The sequence below is a fragment of the Phasianus colchicus genome, chromosome Z (assembly GCF_987193195.1).
Source record: "Phasianus colchicus chromosome Z, bPhaCol1.hap1.1, whole genome shotgun sequence".
Classification (NCBI taxonomy): domain Eukaryota; kingdom Metazoa; phylum Chordata; class Aves; order Galliformes; family Phasianidae; genus Phasianus; species Phasianus colchicus.
In genome coordinates, this window is record NC_143476.1 from 83,784,366 (window position 1) to 83,805,648 (window position 21,283).

The 21,283-nt window shown below is 52.6% G+C and overlaps 1 protein-coding gene across 4 annotated transcripts in view; it reads right to left on the reverse strand.

The window, feature by feature from the left end:
• Positions 1 to 19,567, reverse strand: part of CNTFR (ciliary neurotrophic factor receptor) — a 169,019-nt gene extending 149,452 nt beyond the window's left edge. Inside the window, exons 1-2 of one of the 4 annotated variants that reach the window (XM_090130558.1) lie at positions 8,009 to 8,127; positions 7,848 to 7,921 (exon numbers count right to left, since the gene is read on the reverse strand). Coding sequence is in view for 1 of the 4 variants with exons in the window: in XM_090130556.1 (XP_089986682.1) it covers positions 19,375 to 19,473 (99 nt within the window). In the remaining 3 variants the exon portion in view is untranslated. Of the gene's footprint in view, positions 1 to 6,691; positions 6,711 to 7,847; positions 7,922 to 8,008; positions 8,128 to 19,374 lie in introns of those variants that run through there. The other 3 variants (XM_090130556.1, XM_090130557.1, XM_090130559.1) reach the window with 3 other exon arrangements.
• Positions 19,568 to 21,283: the final 1,716 nt, after the last annotated feature.

Here is a 21,283-nt window from a genome sequence, read left to right on the forward strand (position 1 = left end):
TGACAGCCCTGACACTGCTGACACCTCCTCCCCACTGCCCCCAGAAGCAGCAACTCTTGGGCAGCCCTGAACAAGATCCCTGGTACCCTGGACCAGTGCCGAGTGACAGCTCATCTTTGTCCTCCCACCCTTGCCAGCCTCCTGACCATGCACTCCCTAAATAGCACAAAGGCAGGAACAGGAGGGCAAAAAAGAGATTTTCTCTTTCCACTTACCTGCTCGGGCAGCAGCTGCAGTTCACAGCCTCCTCCAGCTGACAGAAAGAGGGGAGCTATGATTTTTAAGTGACTGTGCAAGAGTCATGGGGTGAGAAGAGAGAAGGCAGTCTTACACCTTACACAGGTTAGATATTGCACTGTACTTAAATGGAGAAAGCAGAGAAATCCCTGTAATGCTTCACAGCCAGCTGTAATAGCAAGGTGTGAGGCAGCATGCAGGGAACATGCTTTGCACTAGCTGCAGTTTGGCTGCTCAGCTCCCGCCTCACCCAGGGAGCACACCATCCAGCAGGACCTGCTTCGTTCCATGAGAAGAACTACAACCACACAGTTTTTGGTTAACCAGGCGTGCAGAAGCACTGCCACCAAGGCTGTGTGGGAATTATTTGGATATTTCCAACAGCTCTGACACAGCACATCCACAGGTCAGACCCAGGTGAGGGTCACTCTAACAGGAAAGCACCCAAAAATTGTGATCCACATGGGAACAGGAGCCTGTAAATTGCTTTTTTCCTGCAGTTAAAATGGAGCAAGCCTGGAGTAGCTGGGGAAGGGGAGCAAAACATTCCCATCTGCCCAAGCACCCTCAGCAACACCCCCATCAAAGCACAACAGGTATGCACAGCTGGCAGCTCCTAGCATCTTCTCCTGACAGCATTTTCCATCCAGCCACAAGGCAGTTTGTCCCTGCTTCACAAGCATCCTCACACACCACAGCTGTGGCCAGGAGCACTGCAGCATGTGGCAAGGGCAAGCAAATGGTAGAAAGCCACATCTGCAGCAGGAGCAGAGCAGGAAGGGCGCAAATCAGGCAACACATGCAATATGGGTCAGGCTGTTCCAAACCCTTTGACATGTGTAAGCAGAGTCACTGCTTCCCACGGACCTGCCTGCCCACATTGCCTTCAGTGTACAGCCAGTGTGACAAGAGTGGCAGTCAACACCAAGATGGCTTGCAAGAAGCTAAGGGTATGACAGATCCCCTGGTACAAGTGCCACATTAACACACGATGAGAGTAATTAACACATCGCCAATGGATTAAGAGTGGATGATCAATCTAGTGATCACAGCCTCCTTTCAGCTCCAGCACAACTCCTCACAATGCAAGTCACCTTAACCCCTTCTCCTCCCAATCAAAGGGAACTGACACAGGTGCATCAGAATAGATGCAGTCTACTGGACCCCTTTCTTTTTTTAACTTAAAGTTGTACAGAGACATTTCAAGAGTTGCTTTTTTTTTTTTTTTCTTTTTTTTTTTCCCTAAGCTGACTTTTAATTTGCCCAGTATTTGAGTCCTTGGTTGCTGCACTGCCAAGGCATAACTGAATGAAGTTCCAAGACTGGAAGGAGCCAGGTAAGATCTCAGGGAGATGTTATGACATGTGCCTCGTGGCTGCAGTGCAATGCTCCAGCACCTGAGCATCACAGCTGCACATGAGACCCTATGAGCAGCATTCAGCAATCTGCAGGTCACAGCCACAGCCTCCCTGCAGAAACAAGCTGGGTGGGGAGGTGATGCAGCATGAGGACAGCATGCATAGCATCATGCAAGACTCTCCTCACAGCTCTGAACCAAAGGCATCCGTAGGGAAAGAAATCCACAAGCAGAGGCACACACTACTGCCTGACTTGGCCCCTTGCAGCATCAGAGTGCCCTGCAGCAGGAGCCAGATGAAGCCCCTGGCAGCAGGTCAGCTTTGGGCAAGCAGTGTAGCAGAGCTGCAGGCCTCCTGGCTGGAGGATGCTGTGCATGATTAAGACTTGATCTGTTGAACCTACAAAATTTCTCTTTACCAAAGGCTGGGGCTGCCCCCGTGCACACTCACTCTGCTCCGAGCCCCTTTTCCTTGCACACCCACTGCTGCCCACTGTCAGACTGGCTGCCAGGACGTTTGGCTGTGCTGGACCAGGCCATTCTGAAGGAATAAACCAGCCTGAAGCATGCGGAGGGAAAGGCAGTAGGGCAGATATTTTGATTCACGGCTCCAAAGGCTTTTGACAGGAGCAGAGAAAGGACATTTTAAGCATTCCTTTCAGCCCGCACACATCCCAGCCCGCGAGACCCCTCCTGGGGCGAGGCACAAGAACAATCCGGCTTTCAGATCAAGGCCTCCTTTGTCACCCCGCTGTGCGCCATTTGACCTTCAGAGTCAGAAGCAAGCTGGTATCACGAGCGGCCTGATGGGCCTGGGTTGGGAGCAAGCCCAGGCGCTGGAGAGGGATGGAGCCCGGCTGCCAGACCCTGTATCCCAGCAGGGAGATCAACAGAGCCCAGCCTGAGAGCTGAGCTCTGGAAATGCCTGTTTCTGTTCAGCACATTTCCTCCAGCAGCCAGACACAGAAGGTCACCTAGGCCAGCATTTCCATTTGCAAGAATATCCTTGCCAAGAAACAACATACCCGGGCCAGGCTACGCCAGGGTATCCAGAGAGGCTCTAAAGCTTTGAAATTGAAGCTAGCTTTCATTTCATCAACGGCATCCTCACATTTCAAAACGCATCCGTTTCCTCCCCCTCGCTGCTTCGAGGACTGAGCCTGCCATCACCTCTCCAGCCCTTCGCAGCTCCCACTCCAGCTGCCCCACCTTGAGAATGTGAAGCCCTTTCCTACGCTTAATCACCCCTTTCCTATGCTTAATCACGGTGGCATCAATTATCAAGCACCACACTTTTGAATGACACATCAAGGAGAAAGCTGGCCCACACACAGGCAGAGAGCAAGCACAGCTTCCACCCAAAATGTCACCGACTGCCCTCACGTGCAGCCTTCTGAGCACTGCTCTCCTGTGACAATGCAAACTGCAGCCTTCCCCTTCCCCCTCTTCCCAAGATCCCAGCTAATTAGAGTTAACTCCATTTGTTATTGCTGTAATAAGTCACTTAATGCACAGCCATGCTGCCACAGCTCCGTCCCCAGCACCCCCTCCTCTGCACCAAGACCACAGCACTCAAGTGGTCACTGTGCTGCCCAGCCAGCCTCCAAAATCACAAAATAGGGACCAGAAGGGGCCTCAGGAGATCATCTATTCTCCTGCTAAAGCAGACTCCCTAGGTGCGTGTTGAACGTGTTGATAATAATCTGTTACTTGAACCTTCCTGGCCTTGCTGAATAAAAGCAATATTGAAATTTGGGAGGATAAATTAAGCTGCTTTTTGATTCCCAGAGAACTGCTTCTTTGCACAGTGATGTCTCGGAGACATCTGAGGTTAACATTGTACTGTGCTCCTTTTCAAACTCCTCCCTCTTTGCTTGGTCTTTTTACAGTGACTGCTCACAGGCTCATAGATAACAAAAAGTGGGAGCAATAATGTATGGGTAATTAGCAGTCCTGTGCTAAAGGAGTAAGCCAGGTACAATCCTACCGTAGAATCATACCACAGGATGGCTTGGGTTGGAAGGGAGCTTAAAACCCAACCCGTCCCAACCCCCTGCCATGGGCTGGTTGCCCCCACCAGCTCAGGCTGCCAGAGCCCCATCCAACCTGGCCTGGAGCACCTCCAGGGATGGGGCACCACAGCTCTGGGCAGCAGAGCCAGCGCCTCACTGTCTGTGTTCCATCTACTCCAGACCTCACACCCTGAGCTCCAAGACAGCATCCCAAACCAACCCCATCTTTATATGCACACCTTGTATCAGTGTACTTGCACACAGGGGCTGCAGCAGAAACATGGGCACAGGCACTGAGCCCTACAACAGGGTTTGTTGCACCAGTGCTGCAGCCATCCACCTACCTGCACCACAGAGGGGCCCAAAGGATGCAGTCAACCCTATATTCTCCTTCAAATATGACCAAAGTCACGACAACGACAGCAATCACAAGGAGGCAGGTAGGCATCTGAGCACTATCCTCAAGCCATGAAGAAATCATGCTCACACAGACACTGCAGAAGGTAAATCTGTGCAATGTCCAGGTCAGCAATGGCATGGACACTGGCTTCTCCAGAAACATCACAGATGCATTGTGTTTATACAGCAGAACCACCGTTCTCCCTCCCGCAGAGCCCTTTCAGCATGTTTGCACACATACTTTCCAGGTCTGCCCAGGCACTGGAGTGTTACAATACACATTTAACTAATTCAATAACAACAACAAAAATTAGGGCAGGCAGCCTGCAATTAGGGAGAATATCTTTCCCAAAACGCTGGCAACGCGCCTGACATTAGCAAGCCCTTGATTCTCTGCAAATCCCTCTGAGACCAGCAGCACCTGATGCCAGTGCGTCCTGAGGTCGTTCATAACCCGGAAAGCCGTTTCCCCTCCATCTCCATTTGGACACTGGTGAGATTTTTCACACCTTACGGCTCAGAAACACTTAAAGCCTGGACAGGCTGCTCCCAGCTCCACAGGTCACGCCAGATCTGCCGGGGTAATTGGCAGCGCAGGTGGGCTGCGGCTGATACAAGCCAGGGCAAAATTACTCTCATTAAAAGCAGCAAAGCCAGGCTCAGCTCAATGGAAGGAAAATTGCTTCCCGCAAGGGCTCAGCCGGGAGGAGGCAAGAGCGAGAGCAGCCCCGGTGCTAATCAGATCCCCCAGAAATGTAAACCCTGGCCAAAGGAGCTGCGTGACAGCAGGACAGCTCTCCATATGGCTGTTCCCAGCAAACAATTCCAGCTGCCATAGGGTTAAATCAATGCACGAAGCTATTACAGGGGATGGAAATGTTTTAACATGGTTGAGAGAAATTCCTCACACTTAGGTCTACAAGGAACCCCATTGGGCTTAATAGGCTAACACAGCCCATCCCATTACAGGTCGTTAACACAGGCGGGAGCCTTGGGAAGAGGGGTAATTAGGGCTCTCCCCTCACCCCAGCTTTGAACCCCAGAGATGAGGAATGGGGATGCAGAAAGGGGCCATCCCTGAACAGGCAAAGCTTGCAGCAGGTTGAGCTCTCACTAGGTGAGCAGCAAGTTGGTCCCCTGGGAAAGGAGAAAGGCACAAAGCTCCCACCTGCTGAAAGCCTGCACTCCTCCCCATCGCCCCTGTCCATCACATATCTGGCAGCAAGAGGCAGGAGATACCAGCCCCGCCACGGCCTCTGACATGCTGCAGTCCCAGGGAAACAGCCAGCTGCTCCCCAGAGGCTTTGGTGTAATGCTGGAATTACTGCAGCCCTCAATTTCTGCCCTATGGAGTATGGTATTTCTAAGCTTAGAAATAAGGTTAAGACTCCTCAGGGACTTAAGAATAGGTATGTATACCAGTTATTTTCCACTGACAAGAGCACAGCAACAAAAGGGCAGGTAGAAGAAGGGTCAGAGGAAACCAGAAAGGGCTCATCCCATCACTAACAGGTGAGATCACCTGCCCTGCTCTGCTCCAGGCATCCCTAACAGTTGTCAGCATGGTGTGGTCAGAGCCTAGTAGTTACAAGCCTACACAGCTGAAAATAGGAAAGAAATGGCTCATGAAGGTGGCTGCTGCTTTCCCCCTCTTCCCACTGACAAATCGATACAGGCAACAACTCTGAGAAGGGGTTGAAACACTTATCTGCTAAATAAATTTTGCCAGTATATAGGAAAGATAGATCTAGAGCATCAGTGCATCAGTGCTTCACCCAGCTGGGATACACTGGGAGAAGCTCTGCAAGAAGCGAGGCTGTCCAAAAGAGAAAAAAAAAACCGTAAACAGAGAGTACAGACAGCTCTAAGGACATGACTGAGTAAACTAGGATCCTACTGCAGTGGAGCTGCTTTTTAAAAAAAAAACAAAAGACAAAAAACAAACAACACTCTCTCCCATGAAAGCATCCAAAGCTCCCAAGAAAACAAGGAATATGGCCCAAGGGTATTCTCTGAAATACCTCTTCCTTTGGGCATCCTGCCCTGACCACAGTATAAATACCGTATCTCCCTCTCTCAATGCTCATATTCCATCGGGGCTCTGGTCTCTGACAGATGTGGTTTGCTCTCCTTACCTGGCGTCTGAGCAAGACAGGATGCTAAGGGATGAGCACACACAGTGTGACCCTGGATTTGCAGCACTCCAGACAGGACTCACTTCATCCCCTCTGCAGAGGAGCACTCACCAAACACTATTTATACTTCGTCCACAGCCCTTCGGTGGTGAAGTGAGGGCTGTCAGGTTGTGGAGATATCACTGACATCTTCTCATGGACACCTGGCTGTCGCTTTAGTTCAGCCCAGCACAAGCTGCGCTCTCAGTTCTCTCCCCAAATGCCTTTACAGCCCACACATCTCCATTCCAGTCGCCACCTGCTCATTGCAGCAGGTCCTTCGCTGTCTGCAGCAAAGTTCTGTAAGGTGCCACGGGGAACCTGATGTTCACAGACAAGCTGCTTCATGCTTTGCTCCCATCTTGCTAAGAAACAGACTAGGGACTCCTACAGACCTATAACCTTCCAGCAGGTTTGCTCAGATGCCTCAGAAATAAGCAGGCACCTTGTTTCTCCCGTACCAAAGCTACATGCAACCACCTCATGTGCCAAGGCTGTAGTCAAAAACTCACATGATGCAGACAGCAAGAAGCACAGTCCAGCAAGGTCAGGATCCACCCTGTAACCAGAACAAGTATGAGTTGCTGGCTGCCCCTGCAAATGGCAGAAGAAAATTTGACAGTAGAAAAAAATCAAAGCAATTGACTACACCCTTTGCACAGGGACAGGTTCAGCTGGAAGGAACCTCAAAAGGACGCTGAACCCATCCCTGAGTCCAGGCAAAGCTGCAGCAAGCAGCACTGGGAAGTACTCAGCCCCTCACAGGAGCGAGCACACAGCCGGGCACCAGTCACACACCACAGCATTTCACTTTGCTGCTTTTGCTCTGCAAAAAGCAGGGCAAGACCATTCTGCAAAGGCTGCAGTAGGTCTCATAGCATGGGCAATCCCATGCTGTTCTCTGCCAGAGACAGAGGCTGAGTACAACGCAAGGGCACGAACTCTCTCCTGTATACAGCCCTTCCTGCAAGAAGTTACCTGGCCTCACATCACTGATGTTCTAGAGTGATGAGACTGAGACCAGAGATACCTGGGGAGCTGGAGCTCTGCTCTAACCCCGCTCTGCCCTGCAGACAGCACGTCCATGTCTGCCCAAACAACACTGCTTCCTCACTCGATCCACAATGCATTTGTTTTGTGTTTCAGACGCCAGCAGGTCTTATTTGTAAGATCATGAAACAGACTGAAGCCTCACAAGCACACGTCGATTTGATGCTCCAAGCAGCACACCAGCTCTCACCCCCATGCCACCAGGCTGCTCCAAGGGGGGCTCGCAGCAGCAGCCAATGAGCCGCTTTCACTGTGTGCCAGGAACTGGATTGCAGCTGGGAGGGAGGGGGGGAAATAAAAGTGGGGTTTCACTTTAAACAGGCAGGCTGGATGTATAACAGCTTCCCAACTTCGAGCTGCTTTGATCCAGCCAGCCCCCTCTCCGTTAAGTTCTGGCAGGAGACAGGCACAAAGCACCAATTAAACAAAGACAAGTTATGCTTTTTCTGTCAGGCAAAAAGAAAAAAAAGGGGGGGGGGGGAGGAGGAATAAAGCTGGAAGGGAGGACAAAAAAAGAATCCAGCCCTGAAGTCATTCTGCTTTCAAAACAAGCTGTCAAGGCAGCCCCTCTCCTCCCGTGGAGGCAGCACCCGCACGCGGCCGCGCGGCGTCACTCACCAGACCACACCATCCGTCATTTGGCACATCGGTCCCTGCCCTGCCCTCCTTATCCCTGAGCCATCCATCAAAGCCTATGACAGAGAATGAGAGCAACAGACTGCTGCGAAGATGGGCCAAGTACCAGACCCGCCAGCTCTGTGATGAGGATCCCCACTTACATCCATCGGGATGGAGGAAATAAAACAAAATCCAGGATCCTTGGGGGCTGAATGTGCTAACTCATCCGACTGTGCTGGGAGCTCACCAAAGCAAGGAAGCACAGCTTTGTGATGACATCAGCATGCAAACACTGCCTTTTGTGACATGTAGGTGCTCAGGTTTGAAGCAGGCAGCAACACTCCTGGCTCACAGCAGAGCTCAGGACAGAAAGCATCACAGCTTGCTTCACCCAACTGCTGGGCAAAGCAAGGTTGCCCGGGTCACAGTGCACTGCTGGAACACAACAACCTCTCCACCACTTCTGGCACCAGCAGCTCTGAACATACCTGGAGCACCAGCATCTGGCCCGCTCTCATCCAGAAAGCATCAGTCCTGTAAAAAGGACAAGATTACAAAGATCCCTCCAGACGTTAGTTTTCACATGCAATTGAGGAAGATAAATAGCAAGCACAACCACCTGAAGCTGGAAAAGGGCAAGGATTTCAGCAGTGCACGCACACTGAGCCCAGCTTTAATATCCCATTTGCTACAATAGATGAACCCCTTTGCAGAGCCCATTGGTATTGATTAAAGCTGAGCAGGCTCAGCATCACTTCCACTCTTTCTCCCTGGGCTCTCTGAAAGAGAGCAGCATCCAACTACAGCAGCAGTCAACCCCAGGATCTAATGCACAACTTTAACAGGACAGCACTTGGGTTGGGCTGACCTCACCCAAAGAGGGATGAACTCTGCCACATAAGCAGGGAGCAACCTGCAGCCAGATTTTGTAGGCTGGATCCATCCCAGAATTAGCACAGATGAGGAGGGAAGCGCATCTCTGCCCTGCATGGGCGGGCAGCACACACTCCAGTGCACTAATGAGTGCCCCGCTCATTAGCATGGGGTCAGAGGCATCATTTGGCTATTGCAACCCCACTCACGTCCACTGCCATGGAAGTGTTGAATTTCCTTTAAGAGCTCTGAAGCTTTTGATTTGAATTTAAGGGAGGAAAAAAAAAAAAGAAAAAAAAAAAAACCTCACAAAGAATAGCAAGATCTCTGTAAACATATCAGAGGGAGAAAAGAAAGAGAATCTTTGAGCCTTTTGACCTTGGCAGTGTCCTTATAATTACAAGGCTATTTATTTTCAGTTAAACCCCAACTATTGAACAGACAGTGTCAAGTTGGTTTTTCTGAGCAGGTGATTACCCTGCCTGACTAATCTAATGAAAATTATCAGGAGGCTACTGACCTCTCACTACACACACTAAATAATGCACAAAGCTTCAGGATCAGACAGGCAAATCATAGCCCTGCCTTATCTTATCACTTTCTATACAGCTCCAGGCTTGTTCTGCTCATGTTTGGCTGTGTTAGCCAAATGCTATCTCAGTGGAAACCACAGCAAAGCAAGCTCTGAGAACTGCACGGCACAAAGTTACCTCGGTAAGATTTATTTTTATAGGAGCCAAGAGCTGCAGCAGCAGATATATTTAGTCTTTAAGCTGCTGTCTGGCTCCTGAGCGTGCAGCACGAGGTGGGGATCCTCAGCAGGCTTTGGGAAAAGCAGCATTGTCCTGGTACTCTGCTGAAGCGTACAAGGCAAGGAGGGAAGAAAGGAGTTCACAGAGGTGCTTCCAAGCACAAAACCCACAGCACTACAAAGAGGACACCCCACAGCCCCTACATCCTCTCACTGCCTCCTGCAGACCCTCAGGGCAGCAGCTCCCTGTTTGTCCCTTCACACCGCATCCTCAAGCTCCAGCCTGCACCTGCCCTGCAGCACCCTCTTCCCCCTCCCCCCAATGCTCTCCCCACCCCAAAACTCCAGATTTGTTCTCCCACTGTGGCTACCACAGGACTTGAGCCACTTTGCTCCAGCTGGGGAAGTGTAAGCAAGAGCCAAGTAGGATTTGCAATCTTTGTAATGGGCAGTCCATCCCCTCCTGCAGGCTTTTTGAATGAGAAGAGCAAGAGATTACCTCCATACCCAGTGACAATGGCACGTGCCAAGGTGGGTGCAGGCGCAACAGAAGAGGGAGCATGAGAAATCACAGAAAGACAGGCAGGAAATAGCTCAGGACTCAGCTCTGGGAAAATACCAGCTAACACATGCAAGGAAAATGATCCACAGCAGAGATATTCAAAGGGAAGCAGAAATCTGGGAAAAATTAATGTCCACGCAGCAATTGAGGAGGGACAGCATGCAGCAGGGCTGTGAAGCAGAGCCCTACAGATTTCTACCTCCAGCAGATCACATCCTGCAGAGGGGAGGAGGTGTCACTGACATGGCCATGCCCTTTGCCCACAGTGCCTCCAAAGCCCATTCATGCTGTCTGGGCTGGGCTGACTAGAAGGGTGAATGGCCAGGACTCAGCAAAGGAGGGTGCTTTGTCTTTCTCTCCCCCTGTACTCTCAGTTTCAGAAAGCTGTCTGCTGCTATGGCATCCAAGCCCCTTCTGGAAGAAGTTAGAAGGATAATTAAATTCCTCCATCTCCCAGCCTGGGTGACAGCAGCAACCTCGTGTGTGCTGCTTGTTGCAGCCAACAATGAAATCGCCTATGTCAAGGCCTCTCTGCACCCACTCTGCTGGCTCTGCCCTTGAGCATGGGCTCTGTGCAGCAGCTGCAGGGCATCCTACCTGTGTGCTGGGATCAAAGCATCACTGCTGTACTCAGTTACACAGCACCCGCTGAGCTGCCAGCCTTGCTGTTACTGCTTGCGACCACAGTGCACAAAGTCCTCGGCAGTGCTCAAGGACCAGCACACAGCAGGCTGCTCCCAGCTCTGCTCCAGCACAGGGACACGGCTGTCCACTTCTCTTGCAAGGACCCCACCAGCATGCACGGTCACACTGCCACTTGCAAATGCCTTCTCAGGGAGGTTTCTCATTTCCCTCTTCCAGCTGGGACACATGTCTCTGCTCTGCTTGCCGAGGCAAGCTCCCAGTGCTGCTCTCTGCCAGCAGAGCACGGCGAAGTGTCAGAGTGACAGCCTCCGGGGACAAAGGCACAATTTATTCGCCACGCATGGACAAGCGCTCGCCTTCCTCGTAGAGAGCTGGCGGGCAAGCTGCTTGTTAGTGTCACTTGTCCTGGTTATCTGCAGGCTGGGCTGTGCGCGGAGAACCCACCAGCTCAGTGCACACATATAGGTCAGACGCATCAGCCAGCTCCAGGAGGATGTGATTGCACTGAGTACCCTCACCTTCTCCACCCCAACATCTCTTTCCCTGTATGTCACCTTTCAACAGCCACTGCCGGCAGAACCCAGCATGGCCCAAACAAGAGGGGAAGAAGGAAGATGAAATCTGTTTCTCTTCCTGCACCCACTGGCAAAGCTGTGGCTCCAGCCCCCACACATCTCTGCTGGTGACGGCGGAGGCAGAAGGAGCCCAGCTGCTCTGCTGCAAGGAGGGATGGAGCAGAGGGAGCTGTTGCAGGGCCAGCACTTAGGAGAAAAGCATCTTCTGCCTGACAACTCAGCAAATCCGATATGGAACTAGCAGGAGAGAATAAATGTAAAGCCTTCAAATGTCATTTCAGGGGTTCAGCTGCCAGAGGGGCAGGCAGATAAGCACAGAGCACTGCACGGAGGGGCGGACGCCCTGCTTTGTCTAGGGAAAGAGTATTCTGATGTGTCCCACACTGGCATGATCCATCTGTAACTCAGTAAGTCTGGTTTTCTGCCACCATGTATGCTCTGGGACCTCCAGGAAACCCCAAAGCCATTCCAGCCTGCAGTTTCCCCTCTGTGGAGGCAATGATACTTTCCTGCATCCCCATGCTGTGGGAAGGTTTACTGCTGACCATGGAAATGTACCACGGTAAACACCACAAACAAAACACAGATGCAGGTACCACCGTGCACGTATACCACATTTTCCAGATCCTAGACCCAAACACTGGTCAGATAATACCTATCCATCCCATGTGGGGGAAAGCTGAAACCACCAAGCCTTTTCCCTTGCCAGTGACACCTTTGACCTGGGCAGAGGTGCTTCACTGCCTTCTCCCTTTCTCAGCCTTGGGGATGTGCAAAGATCAACTTGGAAGAAGAACAGCACTGATGGCCTGACTGAAGGTAAAGAGTGTCAAAACTAGGAAGCACAAATGCTGCCTGCTCTTGAAGTCAGGGACCCATCTTGGGTCTTAAAGAGATTACCCTCCACCCTTGTTTCCTGGAAGAGCAGGAGTCATGGGCCCAAAGCGACTGACCCAAAGATAGATGAGAGACAGCAAATGTGCCTACGCTGTGAAAAAACTGCAGGGTGGAGATGCAGGGCATCTGTAAGACTCATCCCAGCCCTCATCCCAGCTAAATGAACCCCATCAGCTCGGTCAGTGTACATCAGAATGGACATGAAACAGGAGATCAGCATGCAGCGTGCACAGGTGGAAAACAGTCTTTCTGCTGATGGCACCTTGCTGGGTTTTGAAGGGATGAATAGCATCATTGGGAATGCCCTTGCAAACGTGTGGGCTATCCTGCAGCACTCCCCAGCTGCAATCGTTAAGAGGGGAGCTCCCCAGAACACCATGAGAATGGAGACATGCACATCTCATTACAAGAGTCAGGGCTTCAGCCAGTTGGCACAGCACTGCTGGGGTATGGCTAACAATGCTGTCGAGTCAATGTGCTCCCTCCTACATCACCTTCAGTGATGTTTTGTGCCCAGCCACAGACCTTGCTTTCATGCACAAGATAAAACTACATGCACCTACATATCCAATGGGCCTGTCAGACTAACAATGTTAGGACTGGAGATACGGCAGCTGCAAGGGCTGGCCACTGCTCCAGAGCCCTCACAGAAATCATGCACACAGGAGATGGAAAAGTCACCGCCGTTCCCGGAACCAAGTCAATAAACACACAGACAACTCCATCCAGAGCAAGAGAGATTTTTTTATGAATCACAAAAAAAAGAAAGAAAAAAAAAAAGAAAAAAAAAAAGAAAAAAAAAAAAAAAAGGGCAGCTTCAGCTCCCTCAGCTGCAAATAGGTGGGCAGGCACAGAACAGAGAGCAGGGGAACGTGTCTGTGCAACACGTGTTGGGTGTGCAGCAGGAGGAAGCTGTGCTGTGCAGCAAAGCTGAGGCAAACAGCGACCGAAAGAGAGCAAATAAAGCAGCCTCCAGCTGACACAGCCTGCAGCACACCCTGCAAAACGCACCCCCTCCAGGTGCCTCCGGAGCAAAGCCATCTCCTTCCCAAATTAATAGTTATGTGCTGGTGCACCTTTGCCATAAAACTTATTTCTGGAGCTCTTGCCTATGTGAGGAGTCCGAAGGTCTGCACAGAGCGTTTTTGATCAAACCTCAGAGCAGCAGCAGCATTTTGTCCTCTCCTTTTTTTAAATGTATTTATTTCTCAGCCGCCAGTTGGGAGGCCAGGAAGGTGATGCACAAAAGAGGGCAAATCACACACATCGGCAGAGCCTGGGACAGGCTGCCTGCCTCTGCATCCAGGTCTGATGGCAGCAGATGATGTGTCCTCATTGTCACCAGCATTATTTTTAGTTCATGGAGAAAATGATTGTGGTGCAGAGAGAGTACCTGTAATACAAGCAGCTGCTTCATTTCACGAGTGGGCAATCAGGGTCTGCAGATCACCATGGCCGTGTTACCCCATACCATGCTCCAGGGATTGTGAAAGCCACCGGAGACCAAGAGATATAGGAAAATAACAGGCTGCAACTTGGTGAACAAAATGCATTCACTCCCTTAACACCCACATAATTAAAAGCAGACATCCCTTGGTAATTACCAGCATGGGGATGCGCCTGGCTGAGCATCTGCTTTAGGGGAACAGTGGCACTGCCTACAACAGCAAAGCCCCTCTGCAGAGTGGGGCTGCTTGCAGCACTGAGAAAATAAGGAGCTGAGCCCTGAGAATCCCCTTATTTTCCCATCCAAAGAGGAACAGCAGTGGCTCCTTCCTCCACAGGAGCTCTGAGCCCTTCCAGGACTGCACATCTGCCCTGGGGCTAAGCATCTCCCTTGGGCAGCATTTGGGTGTTGGCAGCTCCAGGGGTGAGCTCAGCCCTGGCACCATAGGATGCTGTCACTGGGTGATGCTGGGCAGGGCAAGACTGCTCCTGTCCCTGTCTGCCAGCCAGCCCCCCAATTCACCTGGCTCCTGCTGATGCTCAGCACCGGCTGCAAAGGAGCAACTCATGCTGTTTCCTGACTCTGAAAGCACAAAGTGAGCCAAGCAGGGAGCAGCAGTCCTGGAGATGCCCCTGTCCCTTCTCTTCTAGGCACTCAGCCCCTCGGATTGGGTCAGGTTTCAGCTGGTCCCATGCAATCACTCCTCCATCACAGCATCATTTTTTGCAAACCTCCCCAGCCTCCCTCACCCACCCTCCCCAAGCAGGGAACATCACAAACCCACCCCCCCGGGGGAAAGGGAGGGGAGATTTCCCCCACTGAGTGCTCGTATTAATTCTTCCATCTGCTGCAGCTTCCTTTCGCTCTGCGACCGTACAGCAATCACTGGAAAACAGCAGCAGCACCAGAGGGAAACGCAAGGCTGATGGGACAGGGGGCATCGATGACATCTTTAGGGTGTCATGGCTAATTAGGGCCCTGACTATACCCTCTAATTAGGTAACACCTTCAGACAAATCACCCTCTCCTCCTCAAACCACAACACCACTTTCAGACACCATCCCTAATTGACTTAAAAGCAGCCTTGGCACTTAAAAGCAGATCCAGCAGAGCCCCAAATCCACAGAACCCCGTGCTGGGCTGTGGGAGGCTGAGCACAGAGAGCAAAAAGCAGCACAGCATCTCCTTCATGCTCCCACCCCACCCTCCCAGCGCTGCTCCGGGAGGACGGGTGCGTTTGCATTGCTCTGCTGTCCTAAAATTGTTGCCTGGGGGTTTGGGAGAGAAGCAGCGCTCCGATTCCCGGTGTCTGGCAGCCAGAAAGCATTCAGAACTGACCAGGGAGAAAGAGATGTGCCAGGCTGTTATCAAGCATCATTTTAAACCAGAAGCTTGACTTCTGTGCTCATTAAGTAATGAATAAACTCAATGTGTCTGGATGTTTTCAGTTTTCCGCTTGTGCAATTCTTTTTAGCAGATAAGCTAAAAAAAAAAAAAAAAAAAAAAAAAAAGGAAGAAAAGCCACAACCTGCAAACATGCTGAACAAAAACTATCAAAATTCATAGAAGATAAATATTGAATCCTTCCAAGCCCACTATGAGAACAATGTCTCTTTATTTGCTTTTTCACAAGGTTTGTTATAACAAGAGAAAGACTGCAGTATACGGTGCTTTAGTACACACACACGTATTCACAGCTGGAATAATAGACTTTAAGGACGAAAGGCAAAATGACAGTTGAATTTATGCTGAAATGCATAAACACATCTTAAAAAACACATTCTTTGAAACCCTACCCAGGTATACAAGTGGACACATAGCTAACACATAAATATACACATGTTCCAGATCGATCAGGATTGCTCATCACATCTGACTCTCTAAAGTTTCTGCTGCTTTGGGAAAACACGATCCTGAGGAGGTATCTCACGTGGACTTAACATCCAGCAGAAAATGAAACCAAAGCACGGTCCATCCTAACCTGCTCCTGTCTGGACAAAGCCTCTCGGGAGGAACTAAAACCATGCTAGGTGTTTCCTGGATTTCCCTAATTCCCCAGTGACCCCCTGTCAGTGTCCACCTCTTTCTTGCTTCCAAGATGCTTCCAGCTCAGTGCTCCCATCCCCGCTCCCCCTGCTCCCATGGCCAGGAGCAGCATGATGTGTGCAGCCGGACAGATGCATTCTCTCCTCAGCAGGACGAGAGACCAAGGACAGAGACTAAGGACCGAGGACATGGCACCAGCATCAGCCTGTGGCCTCTGTAGGGGTTTCATGCTCAGATTCCTGCAAACTGTGCAGAGGGATCATGCAGGGGGTGAAATGGTCAAGAGTGGCTTTTGCATCGCATCCTTCCTTCCCATTCCCAACAAAGGGGATTCCAGCACATCTCGTGCCCCCTAGTGTCATCCTGGTGAAGGGACTGGCACCCAAACAGGACCAGGACCACCACGGTCAGCCCTCTTGTGCACCCACCTGGACTGCCCTCCTACTCCAGGGATGTACCCTGCATTGCAGCCAGAGACAGACAAATGTGCCATATCCTTGCTGGTCCCCAGATCTCAGCCAATGCCATTTCCCCATTCAGGAGAAGGGCAGTGCAACCCCACTGAGACCCCTGGGCAGTGACTTCCCCTCAGGTGTTCCTGTGCCCTGTGTGGTGCCACCTCCATCATGCTCCCATAGAGTCTCAGCAAAATGCTCCCCACTAGCAGATCTCCTGGAGAGGGGCCAAGAGGAGGAGGCAGAGAGCATCTGCAGTGGCCAATGTCCAGAACACGGCTCCTCCTAAAAATAGATGGTCCCTGGAAGGGCACGGCCCTCCCTGCTAGTGGGAATGCACAGTGCTGGGAGTTTCAGGTCTGGGACAAGGAAACTCCAAAGAGCAACACTGTACAAAGTGCTGCCTCTATGTGAAATCCCCGTGTATTGGAGGGAAGTGCATTGAGCCTGTGCACAAACCTCAGTTTCCCCATCCATCCTCCTGCCCTGTACAGTTTGTCTTCACTCATTTTGCTCACCTTACCTTGTTCAACCCTGAGCTTTTTCAGGAAGAGGCACAGTGGTCTCCTGACACCTCCAACGCAGCACCTGGAGCACCAGCATGCAATAGCAGCACACAAACCAAGCTTGCCAACCCACCACCAAAATTTGGAGGAATTCTCCCCAGGGCACTGACCTGGGTACGCTGCTTCCTTCTGCAACACCGAGCAGGGACTATAGCTTAGAATAATGGGGAAGTAACTCAGTTCAGAGCTGACAAAGCATCACAAGCCCCAGCGGGTGGGAGGGGAGGAGGTGTCCTTCCCTCACGCTGCCATGCTTGGTATACATCATGTTTAGGGCCAGGCATACGTCACCAGCACAAAATGGACAAATTGGAAGGATTTCAGAAAAACGAGCGACAAAAATGATGGGGAAGCAGAAAGGATTGATTTACAAGGGGAGATTAAAGGGGCTGTGATCAGTCTAGCTGGGCTGAGCAAGCACTGACAGGGGGAGTCGGATGCTAATCTGCAAATGGGATGAAAATGATACAGGAAGGAATAATTCAGCATCTTCAGTAGTAATGGGATGAAATTAAGGGGAACTTGGGACTGGGTAGCTAGGTGGGAAAAAAACATGGAGCAAACCAGAACAGCAAAACAGAGCTGCTTTCCTACTTGTCCATGACTTAAGTTTATAGCAAAATATACATCTGCAAACTCTAGGACAGCATCCCTGTGCCCAAGGTGCACACAGACACACACACATGCATTCATACACAAAGCCCTTTCCTGCCCCAATTCGCACCCAGGTAGCAGCATGGCCTCCCCTGACCAATTACAGCAGACTGGCACTTTGGAAGCCCTGCACAGGGCACGTGGGGAGCAGAAGGAAGGCAGGATGCTCATTGGGGTCTGCACAGGGAGAGGTGCTGAGGCAGCTCGCTGCAGAGCCACGGCAGAGAGCGCGATGGTGAGCGCTCAGATATTTACACACAAACAGCACATTACTCAGCAACTCCCGTCTGTCAGGCGTAATGGCAGCGGCTGCAATAATAAACGGCAGAGCCAAGCTCCCTGGCAGAAGCAGGATGCGTTCCTCCGGCTCCACGTGGGATTGGCAGGGGGAAAAGGATGGTTGCACCCTTAGAGTTCCCCATTTTGCTGAACCATTTCTAAAAGCTGAGCCCCACCACAGTTATCTGCACCGTGAACTCTGCAGCTCCACGGCACCGTGGCTCCTTCCTCCCCAGCACAGGAGGCGGGGGCACATTCTGCACGAGGGGCTCAGTGGCTCAGCTGGAGCAGCTCTACACAGGGTAAATCAGACCAAAGACAGCACACGGCTCACGGCTTGGCCTGCTCTGACAGTGGGTTCAGATGAAGTTATCTAAAAGGGTTGTTGCAAAGAAGTCCGGCAGGCGTGGGGCTCTCACTGCCAAAGCACAACCCGTGCCTGGGCAGTATGCCTTCCCCAGAGACCCCCATCCCAGCACCTGGTCCCAGCGAGATGCACGGCCAAGAGCATCTCTCGCACGTGCCCAGAGCCATCAGAGCAGAGCTCGGCTGCTCACAACAGGGAGGGAGTAAGGAGAGTGCAAAATTTGCAAGATCCGAGCAGGAGTCAGAAGGGTCCGGAGCAAAACGCAACCTGAGGAAAGGACCTCCTGGGTTAACTGACAAATAAACACACAAAGAGACCTGAGAAATGAAACAAACAGCTTGGCAAGCAATCCCCTCTCCACAACCTGTGCTACAGACACGTGTCTATGAGCAAAGGGTGGGGAAGAAAGGGGAAAACTGTTTATCAGAGGGAGAGGGAGAAGTGCCAATCTTTATACCAAAAAAAAAAAAAAAAAAGTTTAGTGCCTTAAAAAACAACGGTTGGGGGAGCCTGGGAGAGCTGAAATGTGCAGACCAGGTCCCATCCCCTGCGAAGGCAGCACAGCGTCGCACATGCGGCGGTTGGAGCCCCGGTCTGGATTTAGAAGGGAAATCACCGGGATCAGGGGATGTCAGGGAGTTTGTGCACACAGGGAACGGTGTGTGTTATGCAATTCCGGAAAGCAGCCCTCATCGTGCTAGGGGTGAGCTGCCGAGCCCGGGACAGCAGATCCACAGCGCGCCAGCCAGATGATATTCTTATAAAATCAGCTCTCCCCACGAAAAAAAAAAAAAAGAAAAAAAGGATAAAAGTCAGCGCTGCCACAGCGGAGAGGGCAGGTTGCGCCTTTGGGGCAAGAAAGAAAAACTCCGTTCTCCTGCCCGGGAAATCCACAGGCTGCAGCTGACAAAGAGCCCCCCCGCGAGCTCGGCTCCAGCACGCCTAATGCGATGCAGCAGGCAGCGGGCTCGGCGCGGCGCAGCCTTCAACCTGGCGCGGCAGTGCGGCCGCGATGCCCTCCCGGCGCGGGGACGGGGACGGAGGTCCCGCGGTGCCGCCGGGGGGGGGACGGGGGGACGCGCGGTGAAGGCGCGGGGCGGACGCGCGGACGGACGGACACACGGACGCACGGAGCAGGAAACTAACTTGCCCGAATCGTTTCCTCGTGGGTTTCGGGGCGGCGGCGGCGCGGCCCGCGGCGGGGCACGGACACGCGTGGGAAGATGCGAACGGGGGAAATAGCGGGGCGTGGGAGGGAGGCGGCGATCCGGGTCCACCCTCCCCCCCCCCGACTCGCCCACCAGAAAGGCGGCGTTGGTTCCGCGCAGGGCGGCTGGCACCGGGGCTCGACCCTCGCGGCTGGGGGCCACCCTGCACCGCCCCCCCGGTCCCGGCCGCCCCCGTACTCACGGTGCCCTCCTCGCCGCCGTTCCCGGCTCTACCCCATGCAACCACCGGCTGCTTCTGCACCGGCTCGGGGGCTATAAGCTCTTTTAAACTCCAGCACATAACCCATGTGACCGCAGAAGCCACTGGTAAGGAGCGCCGGGGAGCCAGCGATGAGCTCAGCCCGCACCCCCCGGCACAGCGCCGCGGCCGCGCTCCCGGCCCCGCCGCGCGCTCCCGCCCCACGCCCGCACACACACACACACACGCACACACACACACACGCACGCACACACACACGGGCGCGTACTCGAACGAGCGCGCACTCACACACGTGCAAACACGCACACATATCCACGCGCGTGTCCTTGCACGCGCGCCCTTGCACGCGCGCCCGTGCGAGGAGACGCAGCCCGCTCGACACACATAGCTCCTTGCACGCGCACACCACACTCACGCGTGCCCCGTTTTGCACACACAGCCGTGCACAACGTACCCTGCACACCCCTCCGGGCACACAGCAACCCCCGGGGTGCAGATACAAAAGAAGGCACTGTGCTCACATGCATCCCGTGAACACGCACGCATCGCACTCGTGAGTGTCTGGCACACACATGGCCGTGCACATCCCATTGCACGATGACTCACTCCAAGTACCCCTCCAACCGAAGTGCCACACAGCTCCAGACCAAAATAAAAGCACACTCACGCACACAGTGCACAACTCAATGCACAGGTCCATGCTCACACACCCTTGCACAACCAGTGCACACAGCTCTGTGCTCACACTGGTCTCACATGACCAGTGCACAAGCAGAGCATCCTGCATGCACCCACTTTTCCCACTCCCGTGCAACCTACTGGTGCACATTGCACACCCACACTGCACAGCTTTCTCATCCTCTGCACCCCCTGGCTGTAGGGTAACCCCACTTCCCATTGCACCAAAGCTGTCACGCAGGTGAGGGTTCTGCAGGACGAGGAGGACAGACGTGCCACGCACAATGCCTCCAGACAAGGCAGAAGCTGCTCCCGCAGTGCAATTCGGGAGTGCCAGGATTAAATGTGCCAGGAGGGGACGGGAGCCGGGCGTGAGGTTTGGGTGTGCAGGAGGCTGGGACAGGCCTGGCTGGGCAGGTGCAGGCGTGTGCTGCTGGGGCACGCCAGCAACACGTGGGAGAAGGCAGAGCTGGCAGGCAGAGAGCTTCGCTGTGAGCTGAGTTATGGAAAAGGACTCTTTCCAAGGAATTGCTAAAATTAAAGCGGCTGCGAGGCCAAGGGAGCAGGAGCCAAAGGGGAGGGTGAGCAAGGACAGCCCCGAGATGAGGAAGGGCAGCGTGGGCGGGAGGTGAGGAGTGGGCTGCCATCTCCATGGGCACTGCCAGTGCCTGATAGTATTTGGGGAAAGGGGGAATTGGCACCATGGGGGCAGCAGCTGGGCTGTCCTTTCCTGCGACACCCTCACTTGGTGGTGGCTGTGTGCCTCAGTTTCCCCACTTGTAAGTGAGACAAATGCCCAGGCAGACATAGCCCACTCACTGCAAGGGGTTTCCAGGGACAGAGAGCTGTTATTTGGAGAGCCCAAAAGGGTCATAGAGCTGATATTTGGGGAGCTCTAATGGGAACTGCAGCAGGGCTGGGTGCTGCAGGCTGGGAAACATCAGCCCTGCAGTCAGCAGCAAGGTCTGCTCCAGCTTCCAGACACCCAAGTACTGCTGGACAAATCACTGTGACTTGAGAAGCAGAGTATGCAACAAAACTGCAGAAGGTTTGGGAGAAATACTCCCCTTGGTATGCTCTCACCCTCCCTGACATGCCAGGACTGCACAAAACAACAGGACTAACGACAACAAAACTTTCTGCTCTTCTTGCTGAAGCAAAAGGAAAAAGGAAAACAAGCCTACAAAAGCCACTCTGTTTTATCCCAAAGAGA